Here is a 24,169-nt window from a genome sequence, read left to right on the forward strand (position 1 = left end):
CTAGGGAGTGGACACTGGAATTTAAATTATACTGGTCCCCAAACTTTTCTCGTGTGTTGGCTTAAATTTTAATCTATATAAAGGGTGAATTTCGTTTTTATAATTAGTAGTGTACATCAATTTAATGACCATTGTATTATCCATTAAGATGGCCTATGCTAAAAGAAGTTGCATGTGATTCTAGTTTTCATATTAATATAATTATGTAAATTAAAATTATTGGTTGTGCAGTTTGGACCCTTCATTGAAATCCTCCAATCAAAATTCAATAATAGTGCCCAAAGTTTAATTGCTACGATGATGCAGTTTTAAAACTTTGGGCACCAGTTTAATTTACAGTCCAATTTTCCCGCATTCCCTGCAAAATTTACATTTCTTTCCCTCCTAAACTTGATACGTATATAATTATTATTTGGATGAGGGCCAATAAGCAATCATATCCAAATGACACTTAGAATCAGTAAATAAATCCATTGTTTTCCCTTAAAGTGCTCATCGAGCACTGATCTCCCCCCCCCCCCCCCCTCGATTTTTTGATATGAATTTTAAATAATTGGAGGGGGGGGGGGGGTTGTGATACGCTGGGGCTTCCAATTACCGAATATTAGCTAACCTGACTTGACTTTAAAAAATGATTAACACCCCCCTCCCTTTTTTCAATTTATTTCAATATAAGGGGGGTTGGGGGATTTAGTGATCAACTAAGCACTTTGAGAGAATGCACTATCCTTTAAAACATAGACTAGTTTTTATTAGCAGAAACTCAGGGATCTTAAGGGATGTGACAATAAACTGTTGTACACTTCTGATTATAATAAATAAAGTTACCCCTACTGTAGATTAAAATTTGCACACTGTCAGTTTTTAACATCAATCAAGATAAATACATATTACCAATTGGTTCAGCGGTTAGCGAGATCTTTATCCTAATCCGGACGTACGAAGAGACAGACATACATCGTTCTACTTTGTATTATAGATAGTGATTTAATATATTATCGTGTGATTTTCAAAGTTGCCTCAATGATGATAGTACAAATAAATCAAATAATCTCTATAGGATGCCAAATTTCATAATCTTGAAGTCACATTTCTCAAGCAATATTTCAGGGGAAAGGGATAGGTAGATGGGATATTTGTTTTATCTCTGACGGGAGAAAAGATCTCCTCTGGTCAACTATTGATTTGATTTCTTTCTTAATTATTTAGATAATTAAGAAATTGGATTTTAATATAAAAGATTATGTCAGGTTATTAACTTTACTTTGAAAAGTCCAAAAATAAACTTAAGTATATGCAAAAATCATTTTAAAAATTACAGTTCTCTTTATCCCTTACAAGTTTATAGTGTGACCTTTTATTACGTCTAACAAGCAAAGCTTTTCTATAAATATCTTTACGAAACATGGTTTTTGAAGAAAAAAAATTAAGCCTTTATTATATTTAACTAGTAGTTGTGCCCATAACATCCGAGGGCTCTGTATTCCCAGAGGGAAGGAAAAGACATAAAATAAATTGACCTAATATCTTAATATAAAAATAAAATAGTCTAAAACCATCCCACGACCAATGTGAAGCTTCCCTAAAAAAGATAACTTAATCGGTTCTTGTAAATCTTATGATAAGGTCAAAAAATCTTTACCACATTATAAAATAAGAGTGGATCACTTTGATAGCTAGACCTAGTTTTTAAGGAAGTTTAACATTTGGTTTTTAATGGTGAAGAAGCTGCTAGTTGCTAGTGAAGCAGAGAATACAAAAAAATTAGTTATAACTTACCCGAAAACAAAACTATTTTTTAAAAAAATATTGTATTTTCTCCGCTTTAAAAATGAAAGATATTCTTGCTTTTTTGTAATAGTTATAAATCAAAATATTAGAAATGTTTCACAGCAATTAAAAATAGAAATTTATAGACACACCGTTTAGAATTTTCCCTCATAGTGCCTTGTTGGGCACTAGACCCCCCCCCCTCCCCACCCTTTTTTAAAAAGTAAAGTAAAACTAAGGAGAAGGGGTAGTTTTGTTTGTTGTTATTACTTTGGGTCAGGTTAAAAATTATGTTATATGGATACCGGGCCAGGACAACCGCAAGGGTTAGGAATAGAAAAAAGATACACCTTCTTATTTTCTAGTATTTTAAAAATATTGCTTGTTACTTAAGTGATCACTTTGGGGGAAAGCACTTATCATTTTGTCTTGCAGCAAGCTAATCTACATCTACCCCTTTTACCCCATCCCCTCCCCTTCTTCTGAATGAACGAACTGACCAATAAATGAGTTTCATTTTAGCAAGCTAAATTAACTACAATTTTTCCATGTCATAATATCCACGTATACTCTACATCCATTTCATTGCGGGGGATACTTTTGTTGTCCAATCTGAAGTCATTTACAGCTTATAAGGAATTAATAATGTAATAACTATTATTTAATTGTAAGAAAAGAGTTGTTCTAACAAGGATAGCAACATCCATAGTATAATTAAACAAAATGTAGATAGACAGACAGACAGACAAAAGAACAAAATATGTCTAACCTAACCTGGCTTATCGGCCAGAAGTGTAATTGCAAGAAAATCTTGAATACTATCTCAGATAGCAGCCAAGAAAATCATATTTATCACACAAAAATCCCATTACCGACATATTTTTATCATCTGACAAACAGACAGACAAACAAAAAAATAAATATCAGAAAACTATATCAAATAGTAGCCGAGTAAATCACCATGACGTGATAAACTGACGAACGGACAAAGTTAGTTGTGGAATAGAAATTTGCTAGTTTATTAATTTTCATGACTTTCAATATGTATTGATTTGCTTGATGCTTAAAAAGGAATTGGTCATATTGGCAGAATTACACAAGGGAGGGAGGGGACATTAGTTTGTAAATTATACTGGTCTCCAAAAGTTAAAAAACTCGTTCTCTCATTTGTCTGCTTAAAAAGATTTGGGACTGTATAAAATCTAATTGATTGGGTTATTGTAGTGCAGTGTCCAATTTTTTCTACAAATAATTTTAATTAACAGAATGGCTGATTTCGTTTATTATAATTATTTTATCGTCCATTGTCTTATCCCTTAGGATCCCTGAAATTGGCTATTGACTGTTCCAAGAATAAAGTGACATGTCAATGTTATAAAAAAATTAATCTATAATAAAGTTGCTTGACCCGCGACCGTGGCTCAACACGTAGCGCATCCGCTCGTCGTCGGGAAGGTGATAGGTTCGAATCTCGACCCGACACCGCGTCATAACTAAAGACGTTAAAAATGATTCCTACTGCTGCTATGTCAGGTGCGCGACATAAATAGTTAGAGTAGGGAGAATGCCTTGACCCCAAACAGGCGCAACTCACTACCATGCACAGTTAGGACTTCTCAGACAAAGGTCGTGCAATCAAAGGGTTGGTTGTCTGATGGGCCAATGGACGATTTACACCGCAATCATAGGGCTTAGGGCTGACAACCCTATCCCATATCCATAAAAAAGCCACATTGTTACAGAAACACTGACAAATTGTCAGCGGCCTATGCTCCCTATGTGGAGTGAAAAGGGCTTGTTACTTTTTTTAAAAGTTGCTTGAAAGGAATATTAAATGCTTTATAATATTCTCTACCACCTAAGTTTTTTTTGCCTAAAGTTTGGGACTGATTGATTTTTCTTTCATAGATCTAACTCTATATTTTAAGAGTACACAAAAATTGATAAAAACAAGAATGAAAAAATTATACAGAGAGTTAATAATAAGATATTTTTTCAGCATATATATAATATATCATGACATACAGACGAATAAAGATGAAGCACAAAAAGCTTTGCACCTGTAAGTTGAAATTTAAAATTTTGTTTATAACCAATATTGTAAAGACAGATAGATTGACAGACGGACAAAACAAATTATAGATAAGCTGTAAGTTAATTTAAATTATAGGTTACACAGGGTAATGAGTTTTTTCCATGGGAAATTTTTAATTTTCTCTCCCCCTCTCTCACTAACTTTTTTTAAAGCAAAGCTTTTCTATATTACGACATGTCCGTCCAAACGTTCTTAACGGATAGCTCTTATCGTTAATTTAGGCATGTTAGAATTATCTTTTAAAAACTTTACATGATGATTCCTGTAACAGTTAGGAGCGATCTAAAATCCGTTCTTTAAACGTTTAATTTTCTGATAGTCCTTAAAAGATATGGTTCTAAGGGGATAGGACAATGCTAGATATATGAAATATAATTTAAGTTAATTAATTTTGACCAATAGAATAGGTGGATTAGAAACTACCTGCGCTCTAATTGGGTGAATGATGTACGACACTTAAGATTCTCCAAACAGAGCGCAGATAGTTTTCAATCCACCAATCACAGATGTCAAAATTAAATAACTTAAATTGTATTTCCGCTTTTAGATAAAGAATTATACAAAAAACGATTTTTTATAAAAAATCCTTTAAAAATCCTTAAAATCTCCCCCTAACATTAAAATTCCTTCCAACTTATACATCCTAATGCACATCCTCAATTATGGCATATGTAGATTAAACTTTGACATTGATAGTTTGAACCAACCAATCAAGATTCGATAACAAGTACCCAAAGTTTAAAGTCAGGTTATAAGAGATCATGGTCATAAAACTTTAGGTACTATTATAATTCCAGTCAAAAAATGTTTTTTTCTTCGCTGTTTATGGACAATATTAACCTTTTATTTTCTGTCTCTCTCTCTCTCTTTTCTCCTTTTGAATTATCCCTCCTATCTTTTTTTTTGTAACTAATGATAATTAGACTACGGATATCTTAGGAAGATTAAGTTTAAATTTTATTGGCATTTTAGCAGAAATTTATACTCTGTCTAACTTTTGTGTTGTTATCATACCAACACAGTCATTAAGGATACCACCCCAAGACAAAAATTTAAAGATAGAATAATCTAAAACCATCTAGTAACCTATGTAAATCGGTTCTGTGGTAAGCGAATATCTTAAAAGACAAACAAAAAACTTTACTACTTTATATTGAAGGATACAAATTAAGAATTAATGCGAAATATTTCTTTACGAGTCGATTTGAATGTCATAATAAACATCAGCCATGACCATTTTTAAGATCTTAAATGAACAAAAATGACTCATTAGCTTTAAATTCAGTGTTAATAATTTAAATCAACTAATATAATGTAGTATAAACTTTATTTCTAATGAAATGTGGCAAGGTTGCGTGATAGAAATATTTATTTTCTTTCTAATGATATGCTATAATGTTTTGGTTTATTCTATTTCTTTTTATAATTAGTAACTTCGGATTTAGTTGTTAATTATTAAGAATAATCGTAAGATACTTAAGTAAGATAATTAGTTTTAAAGAGAATGTTTATTGTTATTAAAACTCTATCATGTTCTCTTTCCTTAGATTGGACGTGATAATTCCTCTGGCTATGACTCAACCGATGAAGAATTGGGCTACCGCGGTCCCGGCGGAGCCGGCAGCCGGTCTGGAGCCGGTGGCGGTGGGCTCAGAGCCGCAAGATCTGAGGATTATCTGCACAGGGTGGCCAACGCTAGTAAACCTCTCCATCAAAGGTAGGGAATTTGTAAAGTGAGAAAGGGTGAAACTCGGTTTTTGGTTTATTTGGCGAATATTTAGCCCTCTTTTAAGGATCATTTAAATTCAAATTAAACCTAATTCATTGAAATCAAGAATTGTTAATTTCCTTTAATTTAACCCTTTTTGAACAAGCCTGTGGTCACTTAACAAGGCAAGCCAGGTGTATCCAGGAACAAGGGAATGATATTCTGACAAACAATTATAAAGGAAAATTTCCCCACAACCCCCTTCCCCTTTTCCTTCCCTTCTTACCCACCCCTCTTCAGTTATATGAAAAAACAAGATATACCCCCAGCTGACTTCCAAAGGTTTCGTGATTTTTTGTAGAATTGATTGTTACAATAACTAGGCCTAGTTGTATAAATATAAACCAAACCACACCTGGTACCAATTTTTTATAACATGTTCCTTCGTATGTTTGCTTGAAAAACTTTGGGAACCTTTTAAGTGTGCCCAAACTTTTCGACCAATAATTTTATTTACATTATTTGGTTGTATATCAATTTACCGTCCATTGTGTTATCCCCCAAAAATAAGACTAAAAAAAGATAAATATTGAATATTTATTACTTACGTCAATACTTCATATTTCATAATGAAATTTTTTTCATCAAGAATAACAACTTTTGTTGCCAGCGAATTTAAAGGAATTTGATATATTTGCAGGGAGGGAGTGTAATATCGAAATGCAAACTACACACTGGTACTCGAAAGTTCTATAACATTGTTATCTTATTCGTTGGCCCAAAAACGTTAGGTACTTTAATACTTAAGTTGGTTTCAAATTAGTAGTGTTCTATCTTTTCAACGAATAATTTTAATTTTGTTTATCATCATTGAAAAATAAATGAATATATGAATTAATAAGCTCATTTGTAAAAATTAAATATGGGGGGGGGGGTGGTATTCCATACAATCTGTAGTAAAATCGGGAATAGTCCCTTTCGTGGCAACGCCCCTTAAGGGGTGATTCATCGTATTTTTAAAATGGCTTTTGGTAGGTTATTTTAGGTTAGGTGATTGCCCCACAGGGTTAGGCAATTGGCCCCGCAGGGTTAGAGCCCCCTGCAGGGGCTAGAAATAGGAGAAAAGCTATTGTGAAAAAAACGCCCCTTAAGGATCGTTGCCACGGAAGGGACTATACCCGTAAAACTAATTATTTTAAAGAAGCTCTGCTTTAATGAAAACAATCATGCTATTTACGTCAAGCCGAAGCCCTACGTAAGTTCTTAATTATTTTTAATAGAATATTAATATGTATATTTTCTTGAAAGATAATTATCTAATGCTTTATTCCACATCCTATTTGTTAAAATTTTTTTTAGGGGGGTCAGGTATTTTTTTTTAGATTATATTTATCCTTTTTTATAATTTATATGATTAATTTATCTTCTATTAATCAAACCCTGAATTCTAGTGAGTATAGTAGATATTAAAACAACTACCATATGGCCACCAGCTTAAACCCAACTCAAAACTTAAACATTTTCAGCACAATTTCTCTAACTCTTAAAATAGATACCCTATTTTTTTCAATAGACTAGAATCTTTTTTTCATACACATTTTAGAATTTAATCTAACACGAAAAATCACATTTTATACCTGTTTTTTTTTTAATAAAAAAGGGAGGGGACAATGGACTAAAAATTACCAATTACTTTTCAACTATGGTACTAATCCACAGAAAGGGGTATATTGTTTATCCGTTATTTTTTTTATTGCTTAAGATTTTTAGTTTATGTGGACTTTTTTATTACTAGTCAGTATGAGGGGGGGGGGGGTGATTAAAAAGCTACATTCAAACATAAGGTATAATGCTTATTTCATTACTATAGTTTTAAGATGTGTTGCAATTATCGTCTTAAATCAAATAGGACAAATGGGGGAAAAAAGATAAGAGAAAAGAGAAAATTGGAAGACACAGAAAGAGAGAGAGAGAGAGAGAGAGAGAGAAAGAGAGAGAGAGAGAGAGAGAGAGTGTGTGTGTGTGTGTGTGTGTGAGAGAGAGAGAGATAGAGAAGTGATGTGGAAGTAAAGAAATGAGATTTAACTGTACTTCAAATCAGACCAGGTTATCGTTACAGACCGACCGACCATCCGACAAACAAACACAAACCCTTATAGAATAGCTTCGCTAATAATAGCAATTTGCGATTAATTTGAAAATACGATACATATGGTGGAATTGATCGCACACCGCCTTTTAAAGGCTACCTTTTTCATTCACACAATAAAGAAATTAAGATAAATAAATTTTGGACACAAGATTTATTTAGTCCTATTTATTTCATTCTATTTATAAAATACAATACACAAGGATTACAAAATCCAGAAGAGCAAAGCTTAATAAATATGACAGGCAGGCAAACAGATATTATTAGGTATACATCGGCGATTATTATTTAGAAGTCTGCAAAAAAATAATGGTAATCTCAAGGGCGTCAAAGCTTTTTTATTTGGGGTGACAAATTTTTTTAATGGGGGTATCACTCTGCCCCCCCCCCCCCTTGGACGTCCATGGTTAAGATGTCGCAAAGATTTTTAAAAAACAATGTGCCTAGTGTGGCTGTACCTACATTTTAAGTCTTGATTATAGAGTAGCTCCACGTTATAAAATTGTACCTAATTGTTTTATAAATAATTATTTCATGTTTAAAATTAGTGTCATAAAAGCTTAAAATAAATATGTTTGAATGGACTTTCCGGTAATCTTAATTGATGGTACCCTTTATGAATTGTACCTAACTTTCACAGGAATCTCACTGATCTACACATTTATTGAGTACTCTGGCTACTTAAAATCAAACTTTACCTTTTTTACTTCACTAATCTGAGACAGAAAAACATTGTTATCCTTTTAAGAGTACGTTACTATTAAACTAATGCAAAAATATAAATATGTAATCATTATTTTGCACAATACGTTGTAAGGTAATATTTCTAATTGATATTTGAGGCTTTTGTGCAATTTTATAGTACAAATTTCCAAGTACTTTTGTGCAAGTATTATTAATCAACATAATGATTAGTTTAAATCTATTTTTATTAAAAGACAATATCTTAACTGACAAAAAAACTTCTAATTGATAGAATAATTTTTTGTCTAGTTATGTGTAAAGGTTGTGAGATTTAACATACCTTCCAATAAATTTTATAAAATTGACATTTCAACCCTTTTTTAGTAGCGAAGATATTTTATTATTAGAAATGCCAGCCCGTATGACCTATGGCGTTTGTCTTTAAATATATTTGTTCTTCGCTTCCTATGTTGTCATTCTTGTTTTAAATCATTCAAAAAGCTTACTAATATTAATTGCTAGAGCTTTAAAAATCTAAATAGTGAAGGCGGGGGGATGGGGGGTTGGTTAGTCTCCTGTTAACTTCAAAATAATAAGTGAAAGCAACCAGTGCAAGGATTCGAACCTTTGACCGGATTCACGCAAGCTTCGAACCACTAGACCATAACTAGGAGAGCTCCAAGGATAATTTAACATAAGTTTAATCAATTCCACGTGAAAAAAAAATGTTTTCGTTGTTATGTCATTAGAAGTATGTAGTTATAGTGTCATCATACTTTTGATTTGAAGATAATATGTTCATTGTCTAATGAAATCTTGCATTAATTTCCAGCCATTTTAGAGATATTAACGTTTTAATCCAAAATACTATCCAACTTTACAAAATTAAGCCATGACGTTTGATTTAAAAAAGAAAAGTTATTAGAAAGTTATTAAAATTATAAAATAGAGGGAGAGATATTATGAAAATAAAATGAAGGTTTAATAAACCTTGGGTACTTTAATTAGATATTGATTGGTTGGTTCATACTCGCAGTGTTGAAACCTACCATTTATTAATAAAAATTTACAGAATGGGTCTCTGTTTAATAAATCATAATTGGGGATGAACTTCAATTTATTTTTATTTGAAATTAATTTCTTTTAAATTTTGAATAAGTCATAATTATATAAATCTCAGGGTTGTATGGATAGATAAATAGAGTAAAATGGGTCGGAGCTAAGTTATATTTTACAATACAAAAATAACAGATCTATAGTATAGATGTATATACAGATAACTACCTCCCTCCTTTTTTTAATGACCTTTTTCGTTTACTGGCAAATTGTTTCTGCTACTTGGCTGTGTTAATATAACCGACACCATTGGTTGATTTTCAATGACCCAATTGAGAGTCGGCACAAGGACACTGCTATGGGGATATACAGTTATATAATCCCTTCCCCCTCTAATGTTTTACTCTAATACAAAAATACAGAATTTTTATGGAAAGATTTTTTTACCTTCAAATTTAATTTCCCTGTATCTCTGATTAAACCTAAGCTGCAATTCTAAGAAATTATTCATCCACTGTTTTTAAGAAAATATAATTTAGATTTCAAATTAATATCATATGTTTGTTGTTTAAGATCTATAAAACAGCATACTAGAGTTTCATTTTTATAGATGCTTTATATTGGTCATTTAATTGTCATTAAATTTTGATATAATAACATAGCAATACTTCAATAGAGAGGGAGATATGTTTTACATCTAAAAATTAAATTTGATAAATTATTTTAAAATAAAGTTTTAGCAGGGATTAAGAAGTACTCCAATTAATCTTACCTTTTATTGTCTCTCATATAAAATTAAAATTAAGATTTTTATAAGGTTCTAGGTAGGCATAGGTTTCTATTAGTAATGTCTAATTTCGGCCATTTTGTCTACATAAATATTAGACAAATTAGCTATTATGACAACCATTATTATATGCAATATTATAAATTAGACAAATTGAAAACATTGAAAAAGTCAGGGAGGTGACATTGGCTTTAAAATATGCTTGTACCCAAAGTTTAAAATATTATCATTGATTGACTGAAAAATTTTGGGCATCTTATACTAAATCTTGATTAGTTGGTTCAAACTAACATCCTTGAATCTCTGGAAATTAATGAGAACTAAGTCAGGTGCCAGCGGTTCCGTTCCAGCGATTTTAATATGGAAAGTGGTATGCTCAGCAGGGCAAGTGAGTAGGCTACCTCAGATTTAACAGTAGAATATGACAAATTTGTATTTTGTATTATAGATAAAGATTTTAAGTACAATAAGCGCTGGACAAAAATAAATAAACCCATCAAAGGTTGATTAAAGATTTTTTTTACCACGGATGGACGTCCTAAATCTATAAAAGCATCGCTTTGAAAATAATAAGTTAAAAATTTGAAGAAGCTATTGGCTTTGATTATCACCCAACCTTACTACTAAATGAATTTTTGAATTTAATTCGAAAATTTGTCAGCTATTACAACTTCTATGCCATAGCGACATAGCTAGATATTGTATTTTTATGCCAGCCATGATCACTGTTATTGAAATCAATATAAATATTTAATTTTTTTCAGTTTTGAATGAATTCTTAAAAAAAAACATTTTTATTTGAATTTGATTGAATGAATTGTATATCACCCTTAAAAAATTCACCCCAACCCCCTTCAAAAAAAGATGTTCAGCTTTACATCTATTTTCGCATAACTTAGTTCTTAAGTACATTTCTAATTTTTCTAATTGGATGAGAATTATTTTTGTTGTTGTACATCTTGCATCCCAATTAACCCATCAATCAATCAATCAATGCATCATTATCTTCAATGACAAATTTACTTTTGCAGTTTTGTGGCCTTAGCTTTTAGAAAATGCAACGGTTTTTTACATTTTTGTATCATTACATTTTTCAATTAACTCTATAAAGGGGAAGGTTTTATGTTTTATGTTAATAAAATTAGTTGCATTTAATATATGTATAATTTCGAAACATTCATTTACGGACTTTATAGTAATGATTTTACATAGAGTTGCTACGCTTTCACAATTATAATTTAAAAAAACTTTTAGGTTTAAAATCGATTGGAAGATTTTAACCTGCTTAATTGTACAAGAACAGCTGTCTGTCACTAGCATAATAGCGGAAGGACATATCCTATGTGCAGAAAAGCTTCGCTCTTAAAATAGTAAGGGTAGATATTGATCAAAAAGATTTAAAGATTGACCACCTTATGGTCTAAAAGAGAGGTGACATTGGACTGTAAATTAAACTGGTCATCAAAGTTTTATCAACACGTTCTCACGTTGGATTTAAAACTTTAGGGATTTAATTTTTGATTGGTGTATACATAAGCAGTATTCAAACTGTTCCACCTATAATTGTGTTTATTGTCGTATTTAGAGTGTAAATACATTTATATCGTGACATCGTCTATTGTCTTATCTATTAAAAATAAAATCCCTGCCTTATGGTAAACTAAAGCTGTCTTCTTATGACGGGTTCACAATAAACGTATTGTCCTTTTATATTTTAGTTTGGTATAAGAATAATAAAGTTATCAAATATAGAGAAAAAAAACTATCATAAAAATATTAATATGTTAAGATTTTTTAGCATATATTTTGATGGTTTTAAATGATTTTAATGCCTTCACTCACAGAGATGGAAAAAACCAGGTTTTTCAAAAAAAGAACAAACCAGTTTTTTTTTTTTTTTTTTTTATAAAAACTAGGTTTTTTTTTTAATAATATCCAAATTATAGGCCTGCCCCCCCTTTTTTCACCCCCTCCCCCTTTTTCTCACCCCCGAAACGGTGGGTGCCCAAATCTGCCCAAAAGGACCCGAAAAAGGGCAGCCCAAAACCGCCCGCCAAAAAGCGCCCGTTAGATTTGACAACCCTGACTGACAGTTATTTACTGTATTATTTACGTTATGAAAAGATATAACTGGAAAGATAGGCCTTTGTATAAATATTTAAAAAAAAACATTTAAACCATCCCACCGTGTTTTTTTTGTTTTTTTTTAAGCTTGTTTTTTTTTTGGTTTAAACCACTTGATTAAAACCACGTGTTTTTTTTATGCCATCTCTGTTCACTCATGTGGGTGCTAGAGACGCAGATGCTAGAAATAATACCAAAAGCGATATGAATGTTTGTCTGTTTTCTCTCGGGAGAGAAAGATCTCAGTAACTGCTGGGCTGATAGGGTAATCCATAGTAGGAAATCCTGTTTTATGTATATTTAGATACGTATCCCCCTAAAAAATATTTTGAATAATAAAACTAATAATATAACAAAGCTTCTCCTCTATTCTTATATTTTAGTGTGGTGAAAAAGAAGCTTAATTTGAGAAATTATTCAACATAGGATACTAATTCCCCTCTTTTAAACAATCAGGAGCTATAGTCTTGAAAAAGTTATAAGCATTTATCATGGACGACCAACCTTTTTTCTCAAGGGGGGGGGGGGGTTAAAAATCCAATCACACTGTCTTTTATCTCTGGGTAAAATTATTGTTCGGGGTTGCTTATAAGGTGCGTTGTTTTGACCAACAAAAAATAGGGATTGGGTTAAAAAAATTGCCTAAAATATATCTAGCTAATATATATCTAGCTAAAAATATCTTGAACGGGTTTGATATCCAACTTGTGCTGGTTATATATGTTACATTTACTGAATGTGTGATAAGATTTTCTGTATCATTAGAGTACGTTTAATACTCTTATTTTGTCGTTGCTGTGCATTTTATCGACTAAATTGCAGGGATCCCAAGAAATAAGGCAATGGACGATAAATTGATATACATCCCAAAGGAGATAATCAAAATTTCTGAATTAATAATTATGAGAGGTAAACAATTATTGGTTGAAAAGTTTGGACTGAAGATAACATGGTTTTAAATTTTTTGTACTTAATTTACAGTCCAATATCCGCTCTCTCCCCGACTAAACTGTCTCTTTTAAATATTTTCTTAGAATTTTTTCTAGAATAAACCCCTGCAGGACCTTAGGCCTTCATTTGATCTGTTATGGTTTTTATCAATGTATGGAGTCTTTATATTGTCTTTTATCTAAACAGTTTTATAATAGATCAATAGTGTTTCCTAAAGAATATACAAATGTTATCGCCCCCGAAGAGTATATTTTTTATTATTTGTATATAATTACTTTTTAATAAAAGATTAATATATTTTGAAAAAGTCGCAATCACGAAATTCCCCTATCACCTTCCCTTAAAAAACTATGGATCACAGGGAGGTAAATAGCATTTGAATGTAAATGATAATGGTATCCTTTTTTTATGAACACGTTCCCTATTTCGTTGGTTTAAAGCTTTGGGTTCATTTCTTAAATTTGATTGGCTGGTACAAACTAGAAGTTTTCAAACTTTTGATCCAATTAAATCTACAAACAGGGTTAATTATGTTTATCATTATTTAAGGAATGTTTATCAATTTATCGTCCATTGTCTCATTCCTTAAGATTCCTGATAATTCAACATGTAAAGTACTCTATTTTAGATTCTCTTATTATCCTATCTTAACTTTGTTGTAGTATATAGGGAAAAAATCTTTGAAAAATGTGAGCAAAGTTACTCTATAATTGTAAACATATAATAGGGGTCTTTATCTCTATTAATAGAAGGCTTGAAATACAAGATGGTTTGGTTACTCCTAATATTGGTCTTTATTTAATAAAATCAAAAAAGCTGTCCAAACTAGTGAGAGATATTTATAAGCCAAATATCCTTCTGCGGCTTATTCATACAAAAATTTATTCTAACCATTTTCTTTTTTATTGTAATGGAAGCCAAATTAATCCCCCTCACTTGACTTATTTATTAGATTCATTTTTAAGTATAATTGGAAAGTTCCAAAAAACATTGTTTAAATGGTATACAGATCTTTAAAAACAAAAACAAATATATTATATTTATTTGGATATATTTTGTATGTTATCAAATTCAAATTGAAAGGATTTTTATTAAAATTCAGCTTCCTTGATTTTTCAGGCATAAGAGGGATGTAACTTGTTACTTTTTTTTGGTAAAAGAAAAATACTAGCAGCTACGGACACACAGAAAACTGTCCCGAATTTGTATTAATTTTGAGGAACAAGACTCCAGTGACGTCATATTTTTCTTTCCCGAAAAAGGGAAGGGGGGAAGAAAATCTCTTCAAAAGAGATGGGGAAAACCCCCTTTTCTCCCATCTCTTTTTTCTTCCCCCCTTCCCTTTTTTCTTTTCTTTCCCCCTTCCCTTTTTCGGGAAAGAAAAATATGACGTAACTGGAGCCTTGTTCCTCAAAATTAATACAAATTCGGGACAGTTTTCTGTGTGTCGCAGCTACGACCATCGAGGTCTCTAGGGACTTTAAGGGAAAATGGAGAGTTGTAACAGTCGACCCTAAACTTTGGATTTCCTTTTAAAAAGAAAAAGGGGAGATTTATCTGATGAGTTACCTTCTCTGAAATAATTGTGAATCTTCCAAGATCCTAAAAGAAGTTTTACTGTAAAGTAGAACCACATTGGTTTAGTTGTTAGCAGGATCTTAAGCTACACACTTAAACCCTATTTTATATCTCATTTAAATTCTATTAACTGTGGAAAAAGTTTGATCCCCCTCTCCCTTATCCCTGGGGGTGGATGGTACCACTCCTTAATCAAATAGGCCGCGCATTTTTTAACATATTTATCAAGGATGTGCATTTTAATTGTTGCATAGCTTAAGAGTGTCAGGGTGTCTACTGTTCATCTTTAGAATTCTTGGCGATTTCCCTCTAAATACCAAATCGAATAAAGAACCCTCCATCCCTATTATGAAATAATTTGGAAATAAATAGGTAAATAGCAACGTCAGAGTACGGCTTAGGAACAAAATAGGATTTTTTCTTTTTAAGTGTCAATTGTCTTGTTTCTTTTGATGGGTTTAGGCTATTTTCCTATACATATGCAGAAGCAAACCCTTAGAGTCTAGACGCTTGCATGCAAGCTTTAAACAAATCTTTGGTGCTACGGACGCAGTAAAAGTATAGTACCAAATGAATAAAATTTAATATTGATAATGCTATATGAAAATGGTTATATATATTTGATTAATATTTTATTTTTTTCATTTTCTTAGAAATTTATCCTTATAACGGATGTATTAACGAAATTTTATCTACAATAAAAATACTGTCTATAAGTAGCTGTAGATTTATACTTACTCTCTTGGTCAGGCCTTCCAATACAAAGATAATTCCAAGCGGGACCTGTCGAATTTTCGGTTGAAAATCAGTCAGTCAATTAATTGTCTTGTTGAAAATGTTGATCTATGTCTCATTACTTGTTAATATACAAAAAAAGATTTAGACCTCTATATTAAATAGCAGCTGAGTAGATGATAATACTCATGGACAGAAAGACAGACGTTTGTATATACCCTCCTACTTATAAAGTATCTTCGCCAGTTATTTAAAAGCAAACCTAAAAATTAGAGTGCAAGGTTGACAACATCCATAAGAAGCGAGGCTCAAAATAATCTTGGAGAGAGAAATGGACAAAGTTACGAAAACGTAGATACGAAACCTTTTTGTATGAGACATGTTTTGGTCTTTTTTAGCATTACCGACAGTCTGACGAACAAAGTAAATTATATTCATTTAGTATACATAGAAGAAAGGTAAAATTTTAATTCATATCTAAAACCAAAAGTAAATTAAAAACTGAAATGAAATAAAAAAGCATTTAAACGTTTAAAGGCATAAAAATTTACATTATACATAAAAAAATTAAAAGCTAACAAACATACATGCTTACATGCGCATACCTTAACGTGCATTTGTGCGCGGTATATGTGTATGTGTGTGTATGTGAGTGTGTGTGTGAGTGTGTGTGCTCAGTGAAGCTTAATAACTTTAGTTATGTGTTTGTGTGATTAAAGAAGAGATATTATACATTAAACCATTATAATGTGATTTTATTCAAATTTTGTGATATTAGAAAAATTTGAAATAAATTAAATATATATTTGGTGAAAAAGTGCTAATTATTCATATAGTTATAGCAGTAGTGCAATAAAAGGTAAAAAAATGAATTTAGAATTATGTAAATTAATAATGCAAGGATGGCAGCTTTGATAACTTACAAAGCACAGAAAAATTATTATTTGATATCAATTAGACCACAAATTAAAGAAAACTTGTAAGCTTTATAAAAGATAATAAATAGGAATCAGCAGAAAAAAATTAGACTTCGTAATTTGGAGAATTTTGTTTAGTGATTTAAAAAAATTAAATCTTGTTTTATGCTACATCGACTGTTATTTACTTAGGATCTTTTAAACTGCTAGATTTTCTTAGATATTGGCAATTTAATCTTAACCAAAAGTGGAACATAAAAAAGGCTCTTACGGGATAGGACAATGGACAACAAATTGACGATAACCCAAATCACAATAAACAAAGTTACCCATTCAAAATTATTGTAGAAGTTTAGAAATTTAAGGTGCAACCTAAAAAAAGAAAGATAGTCCCTAACATTTTTGAGCCAATGACTAAGAGAAAGTGTTTTAAAACTTCAAGTTCCAGTATAATTTACGCTTCCATGTCCAATCCTTCTCTAAATTACCTTTGAAATAAGACATTTTGATTTTTTCTAAAGTTAAAATTAGGGAGGGGGGCCGGGAAGTAGGGTTTTGTGGTCAACACGAGATAAATATTTAATTTTCAGCCTATTACATAACTAAAAGTAATTTCAACATTAACAAAATGGAATTATAGAAAATTAAATGTCTAACCACAGTCTAATAGTCCAATAATTGTCTATATTTTATTGATGTACACTTTTAAAAAAAAAGTTGATACGGTTGTGGGTTCGCCTTTGACAGGTAACTTTTCGTTTTATTTTTTTTATTACTTTAGGTCAGGTTAGGTTAGGTTATATTTGATGCTGGGTAGCCTTGCAGGGTTATTTACCCCGCATGTATAAGGCATTAGAAAAAGGTATCTTAACTTCATTATAAAGTGTCAAAGTTCTAGAAGTATAAATCGAAAAAGGGTGCTTAAAGAGAACTTAAATTTCATTAATATTTTTTAAAAGGTATTGTATTACATTATTTTAATAATGACTTTAAGACTACTGCCTAATGTTAATAGAATTACAGCAAAAAAGTTTGATACGGTCTGATTTTAAAAAGAAACTTTTCTATAATTAGGGTCGGTTAAACGGTTTAATACAGAAAATTAGCAGATTCATTTAGAACCTTTTTGACGGTATAGTTATCCTATTCATCTGACTTTTAGAGTAAGGATTTTTAGGACTATAGGGCACTATGATGTGAGCGAAACATATAAAAAATCAAAAAATGTAAGTATATTGTAAATAAGTAATTTTGAGACATATTTACAAGGAATTTTTGTTAAATATTGAATGGTTTCCAATGTTGGTTTATACGTTGAGCTTTACTTTTATGGATTTTTTCATCCTTGTAAATGAATAACTTTATAGAAATTTGTATATTAATAAAGATAGACTAATTTCTAATTATATGTTGGTTTCACGTTTTCAAGGTGTTTGTATAATCCAGCAAAAATTAATTTTGTTTTTGTTTTATAGTACAAAGTTTTTTTCTATCAAGAATTCGCTAACCACTTGACCGATTATGTTATCCACTTTGGGGGATCTCTACTCGCCAAGCACTACTTTACATAATAAGATTAATATGCTATTTTTGTAAGCGACTATTTAAATAATCGAAAATTACGTGGTTTTGTCTAAACATTTTCTTTTTCTTTAAAAAAGTGTCTAGTATATGTCAATCTAGTCCAGGGTTATGTGAAATAATAGTTAATTCTCGCATTGTATTATAAACGGCTTTCCGCGGATATAGAATGTACAATTATAAGATTAAAACTAGTTTTTTTAGCCCCAAGGTGTCGGAGGCACCGGCTAAAAAAACTGGTTTAAATCTTATGATTGTACATTTTTATTTTCGTAGAAAGCTGGATATAATACGGTGCTAGACATAGTTTTTTTCGTATGGATGAGAACCGGTTCCTATCCACCGGATTCGAATGAATACGAGAAAGTATTTTTATAATTTTAGCGGGTTTGCCCATAGCTTCCCGGGAATTTAGCTTTTGATAAAAATAGACTCTATAGGGAGAGGTAAAAATTACACCAGAAAGTATCCTAAACCTCTAATTTAAATAGAAATCTTAATTCTTAAGAATAGACAATAGGGGTACATGAGGGCCAAGGGTGTCAACACCCCCCTTAATTAACATATTTTTATACCTGTCCTTTTTAAGCCCCAAAAAAATCATACCCCCCGCCCTTGTCAAAGTTTCATGCAAGTGTTTGCCATGGACAATAACGAAGAACATCTTAATACTGAAGGGCGTCATCCCTAACTTACCAGATAAACCGACACACATACCCTGTATGAAGAAAAGTAGCTACGCTACAAATCAGGAGGGGAGGGGACATTTAACTGTAAATTACACTGGTACCCAAAGTTTTATCTTGTTAGTTGGTTCAAAAATTTTGATTGTAGAAACCATACTTTACAAACAATAATGTACTGAAGGAGTAACTTTATTTATCATCAATGGGGACGTATATTAATTTATCGTCCGTTGTCTTATCCCTTAGGATCCCTGTGCCCCAAATGAAAAGGAAGGAAGTACGTAATATTTGCAAAGATAACCAGATTTGATAATAATTTCAATGTTGACATATAATTGTTACCAGAAAGTCCGTACGTCCATTAAAAAACATGCTGATTTTTCACTTTTTTAATAATATCTATATGATATATTTATCCTATTTATCTGATCTTTGGAATATTGATTCCTAGAACAACACGGTGGATATCACCCTTCCAAATTTGAGGGTGCGTTTTCTCATTGATTGGCTTATAAACAATTGATTCTGCATAAGAAGTAATTATGTTTTTAATAATTGGGGGTTTATATTAAGTTATTGATAGGTGGCAAAGAAGACAATTTATAAAAAAAGTATTTTATCTTTCATTAAACTTTCCCTGTAATCTTAATATAGACCAATTATAAATCAACTCTAGCCCCTGATATAGAATTTTTTGCTTAGGGGTAGTTTTTATGTCAGCTTTAGGCTATTTTTCTACTAAAATGGATTATTAATGATTTTCAACTATTATATCCTAATTTATTCAGTGAAAATTACATTTTTTATTCATTCATTATTAACACTACTAAAAAGACAGTCCAAATTAATCATTATTGAGACAAAATGTTTTGCATTCGTCTATATTTGTATTAATATTCATACTTTATCCTTAAAATAATCTATTATTTGGTAGGGTATTGAAAGCCTAAAAAAACCTCTCACCTTATTTTTTAATGAATCAAAAATAAAGGGCGGGGGTAATTTTTTCCCTATGCCTAACCTTGCAGGGACCTTACCTGCGGTGGCCTAACCCTGCGGGAGATGGTGCTACCAAATATAACCTAATATAACTTGACCAAAAGTAATAAACAAACAAACAGAAACTACCCACTCATCTATTATTTTCAATTTATATCAAAATTATGAGGGAGGGTTTTTGTTCTCGTCTAGGCAAATTGACGGAAACCGTCTTCCATTCTCATAGAATAACATTATACAAGCGAAGCAACTCAATAATTATGTATATATATTTCAGAGGACGTGATAGCCGGTTGAAAAGTGCAAGTGAAGCCAACCTCCTGGGAGCCGACGCTTACTATCATCAACACAATGAAACCAGATTCAACAATAAACGGCCAAAATCAGGTAGAACTTTTTTTTATCTTTACATATCTATCCCTATTCCCAACATTTTTTTGTGGCAAAACTTCTCTAAAAGTAACATGGTCTGTCCTTAATAATACAAAATTTCACTACTTCTCTTTCCTTATCCTATCCTTATCTTTCCTTTATTTATGACTTAATAATTAGCTAATCTTTCATAGATAAACTAACAAATTTAAAGTAATTTAATATTAAATTTTTATATTAAACAATAAAAAAGGAAGAAGATGTAGTAAATTTTTTCGTAACCTACTCTTAATCTAGCTAAAATGAATCCACATACAAAAAACGAACGGAAGAAGACGTCTAAATGAAAAATTAACAAAACAACAAAAAATGTTTTGACTTTTAATTGGATTGCCTACTACAGGGATCAAAGAATAATTTAAAAGTTTTTACTTTTAAAATTGTTATTATAATTTTTGCGGGAAACGTGAAATTTGTATTTTGATGCACTCGTTGCGAGATTAGAATGGACTAGAAGGAAAGTGTGCGAAAAAGTAAACACACGTATATTAATTGTAATCTACAGATGTGCTAACTTTGTTTATCATCATTGGAGATGTACATCAATTTATTGTTTATTGTCTTATCCATTAAGATCCCTAAGTTTTGCAACTTATTGTTTCTAACTCTTTCCTTTAATCGGTGGATTGAAACACTTATAATTGGTGTTTCTGTTGTGAAGATAAAAAAATCTGTTTAAATTATCAGCATATAATTTGCGGTTTCCTTCACCATATAGACCATAAAACCATATTTGAATAAAATATTTTGTTGATGCTATCTTTAGATTAAGATAAGTTAAGAAAAGGTTATTAGACCACTTAGGAACAGGGTCTCGCTGTGGTTTTAAGTTTTGAAAGGTTTTAAAATACTTCAATATACAAAGAAGTAACTTTCTTTTAAGATAACTTTCTTGGAAATACAGACGGACAGACATACATGTACTAATTATAGATAAGCTGCGCTACTTAAAAACATATTCTTTTGTACTGATTACCTCGTAATAATATTTTTGTTATTTTGAATAAACATTGAATATATGTAATATAACTGTATTATTACAAGGCATATTAGTTTTTCATTTTACAATTTTTATACAGCAATCCTTATATTTAATTTACTTTCCCTCCTTTAATGTTATGTTATATAATTTTTATGCAGGGTGGTAGGGGACAGTTTTAAGCACGTTATTTTATTCCTATTCTTCAGAAAGGGTAATTTTGCATATCATCATTGGTAATGTAAATCAATTTATCGTCCTTATCACCCAAGAACCGTGAGTATTTGTAGATAAAAGCAGACGAAAAACTATTCTGCAAATTGTAGAGTAGCTTCGCTCCTAGGACGATCAAGATTTTTAAAGGGTTGTTAACAAACTAGTGCCAAACTAAACCACGCGGTGGGGGCGTGATTTAAATGTGTAGTATACTCCTTTTGTTAAACTCAATTTATGGTTTTGTATATAATTGCAACGTATTTATAAGACTTTGGGCAGCAATAAAATGAGACGTTGGGTATCCCTCTAACTGAACCGATCTAAATTTGTCTCGGCCAGGATATAATTAAAAGCCTAAATTGGCCAAGGAATAGCTGAAAACGATATTTTTAAACTTAAAAAATTAAAAATAAAGAGCTAAATGAGCGATTGCGTCTTTCTCTTTTTATCGACAGACGCACTTGGATATATTATTTTCATAATGAATGATATGTATTTCCTATTTTAACGTCAGCTTATGTATAAATTTGGTGAGCTATATTATTGAGTAGCGTTGTCAAGTTTGGATGGAAGAATTTTGTAATGAAAGCGAAAGTGGGGTAGAGAATAAGGGATGGGGTAGGAACCAGTTACAATAAATCCGAAAACTCTTGTCAGTGGAACAAATTCCACCTTTTAAAGAGTTGTAAAATAAGGGGTTTCAAAGGTTTGAGGGGGGAATCTAATGTTTTTTTTTATTATTTTGAGGAGGCTTTGTAAGGGGGGATTATCGTTTATGCTTCGCTCCCAAGCTAAATCAATAAATTATCCTTGTTATTCTAAGAAATAATTTTGCGACAAAGAATTTTAAATCTAAAAATTTTACTGTTTTTAAAAGCAAAATTATTTACAATATTCCGTTAACAAATAAAATCAAATATTTTTATTAATATTTTAATGTTTTTTTTAAGTCATGAAGAGCATATTATTAAAGTTTAGGCAAGTATATCTATAGATAACTTTGTATGTAACTCCTATGCTATCCAAGGAAATTTTATTGGGTTTGGTCCAATGATATTATGATTTTAGTTTTATGTCGATATAATAACTGCTAAACATTTTGACAGTGATGACATCTTATAAAATAAGAAAGTAAGTGTTTTTGTCAGAATCTACAGATCTCGAAAAATGCTAGTCGGAACGGGTTGCACCTTTTTGGCAAGCTTTATTTTCTTTAACTCAACCTCCCCTCACCTAGAGGGTAGGGGCTAGACAACTAGTATAAAGTAAAATTAAAAGACAGATACAATAGATTTAAAGGAGACAGATAATATGACAAACGAAATATTGAGACAGGCAAAGTAAACCTTATAAAGTATCTGTAGTATATTTTGTTTTTGTCATGTAACTGAAGAGGGGTGGGAAAGAAGGGGAGGAAAAGAGGAAGGGGATTATGGGGAAATTTTCCTTTAGAGTTGTTTGTTAGAATATCATTCCCTTGTCTCTGCTCAGGCCTAGTGAAAGACAATCTAACAATTAGAATAGGGATCATAAGAGATTATAAATATTGGCGAACAAGTTTGGACAAAGTTTGCACAACACCCAATCAAGATTTATTAAAAGTTTTAAATATTTTAAACCAACGAATAAGATAGTGTTTCTACTAGCATAATTTATACATTTAGATTTATAAAAAGACAAATAAAGAATCTCACAGACAGACAAATGAACAGATTCACAAAATCAAAGACAAGCAGAAAAAAATGACAAAAATCATCACATAATTTTTTCCGAAACATTAATTTTTAAAGCATTCCTCTGGCTGTGGTTTTCAGGAATGCGTTCAGAGGGAGACAAAAATTCTTATAATTATATTTAACTAGAATAAATATGTCCATAATTAGCAAGACATAACAACATTTTTGATAAGAAAAAAAAACAAAGTGAAGTTTTTTGTCACGTAATTGAAGTCATCTTGAAATATTTAAATTTTGGACAGGTATCAATAAATAATATCAATTTTGGTATATTTACAACAAAGATTCACCAGTCAAACGGTAAACATATATTCCATATCTAAGAATAGGTTAAATGTCAAAAAGATTAATTAAAAATCTGTCCTATCCTATTTTATAAGGTAGGAAGTTTTTTTTGGTCTGTTAATTACTGAACCGAATTCTCCCTTTTTGATAAGTTTCAAATAGGTCCCATGATGGTTTTAAGCTATCTTAGTTTTAAATTCAAGTCTTTGGAAAGTTTCTACCCTCCTTAGAAGCTACAGGCAAATCCTCTGTTGTATTTAAAATTATGATTATTTTGAATTATACTACAATTACTTTTTTCTGATAAAATTTGTCTTTATCCCCTGAAATGATGACTATGATGATTTCTAAAAATAAATGGAAAAACTGTAATTTTAGTGACGAAAGGATGCAATAATTTTACACAGAAAAACACAATTATAATGAATATTATTTTAATTCCTTTGAAATATCTCTTAAATTTCTGTTAATAAGGTCAAACAAGGCGAATGTAAGATCTAAGTTAGGGATCTTAAGGGATATAACTATGGAAAATTAATTGATATGCATTCCCAATAATGATAAAAAAATATTTCTTTGTTCTGTAGATTCAAATGGAAATGGTTGAAATGTTTAGACACTACTAGTTTGAAACCATCAAAACCAATCAAATTCAACATAAGTAAAGTTTTTAAGCCAACGTTGTTATAAAACAATATAAA

General features: G+C 31.0%; 1 protein-coding gene across 1 annotated transcript in view; it reads left to right on the plus strand.

Annotated features, from left to right (window-relative positions):
- The window catches only part of LOC145316115 (ATP-binding cassette sub-family G member 8), a 92,530-nt gene that overhangs the window by 38,231 nt on the left and 30,130 nt on the right, over positions 1 to 24,169 (plus strand). Inside the window, exons 5-6 of the mRNA XM_080156423.1 lie at positions 5,413 to 5,582; positions 20,098 to 20,207. Of these exons, the coding sequence (XP_080012549.1) occupies positions 5,413 to 5,582; positions 20,098 to 20,207 (280 nt within the window). The remainder of the gene's footprint in view (positions 1 to 5,412; positions 5,583 to 20,097; positions 20,208 to 24,169) is intronic.

The sequence above is a fragment of the Acartia tonsa genome, chromosome 4 (genome assembly GCF_053477335.1).
Source record: "Acartia tonsa isolate MP-2025a chromosome 4, ASM5347733v1, whole genome shotgun sequence".
Taxonomy (NCBI): Eukaryota; Metazoa; Arthropoda; class Copepoda; order Calanoida; family Acartiidae; genus Acartia; species Acartia tonsa.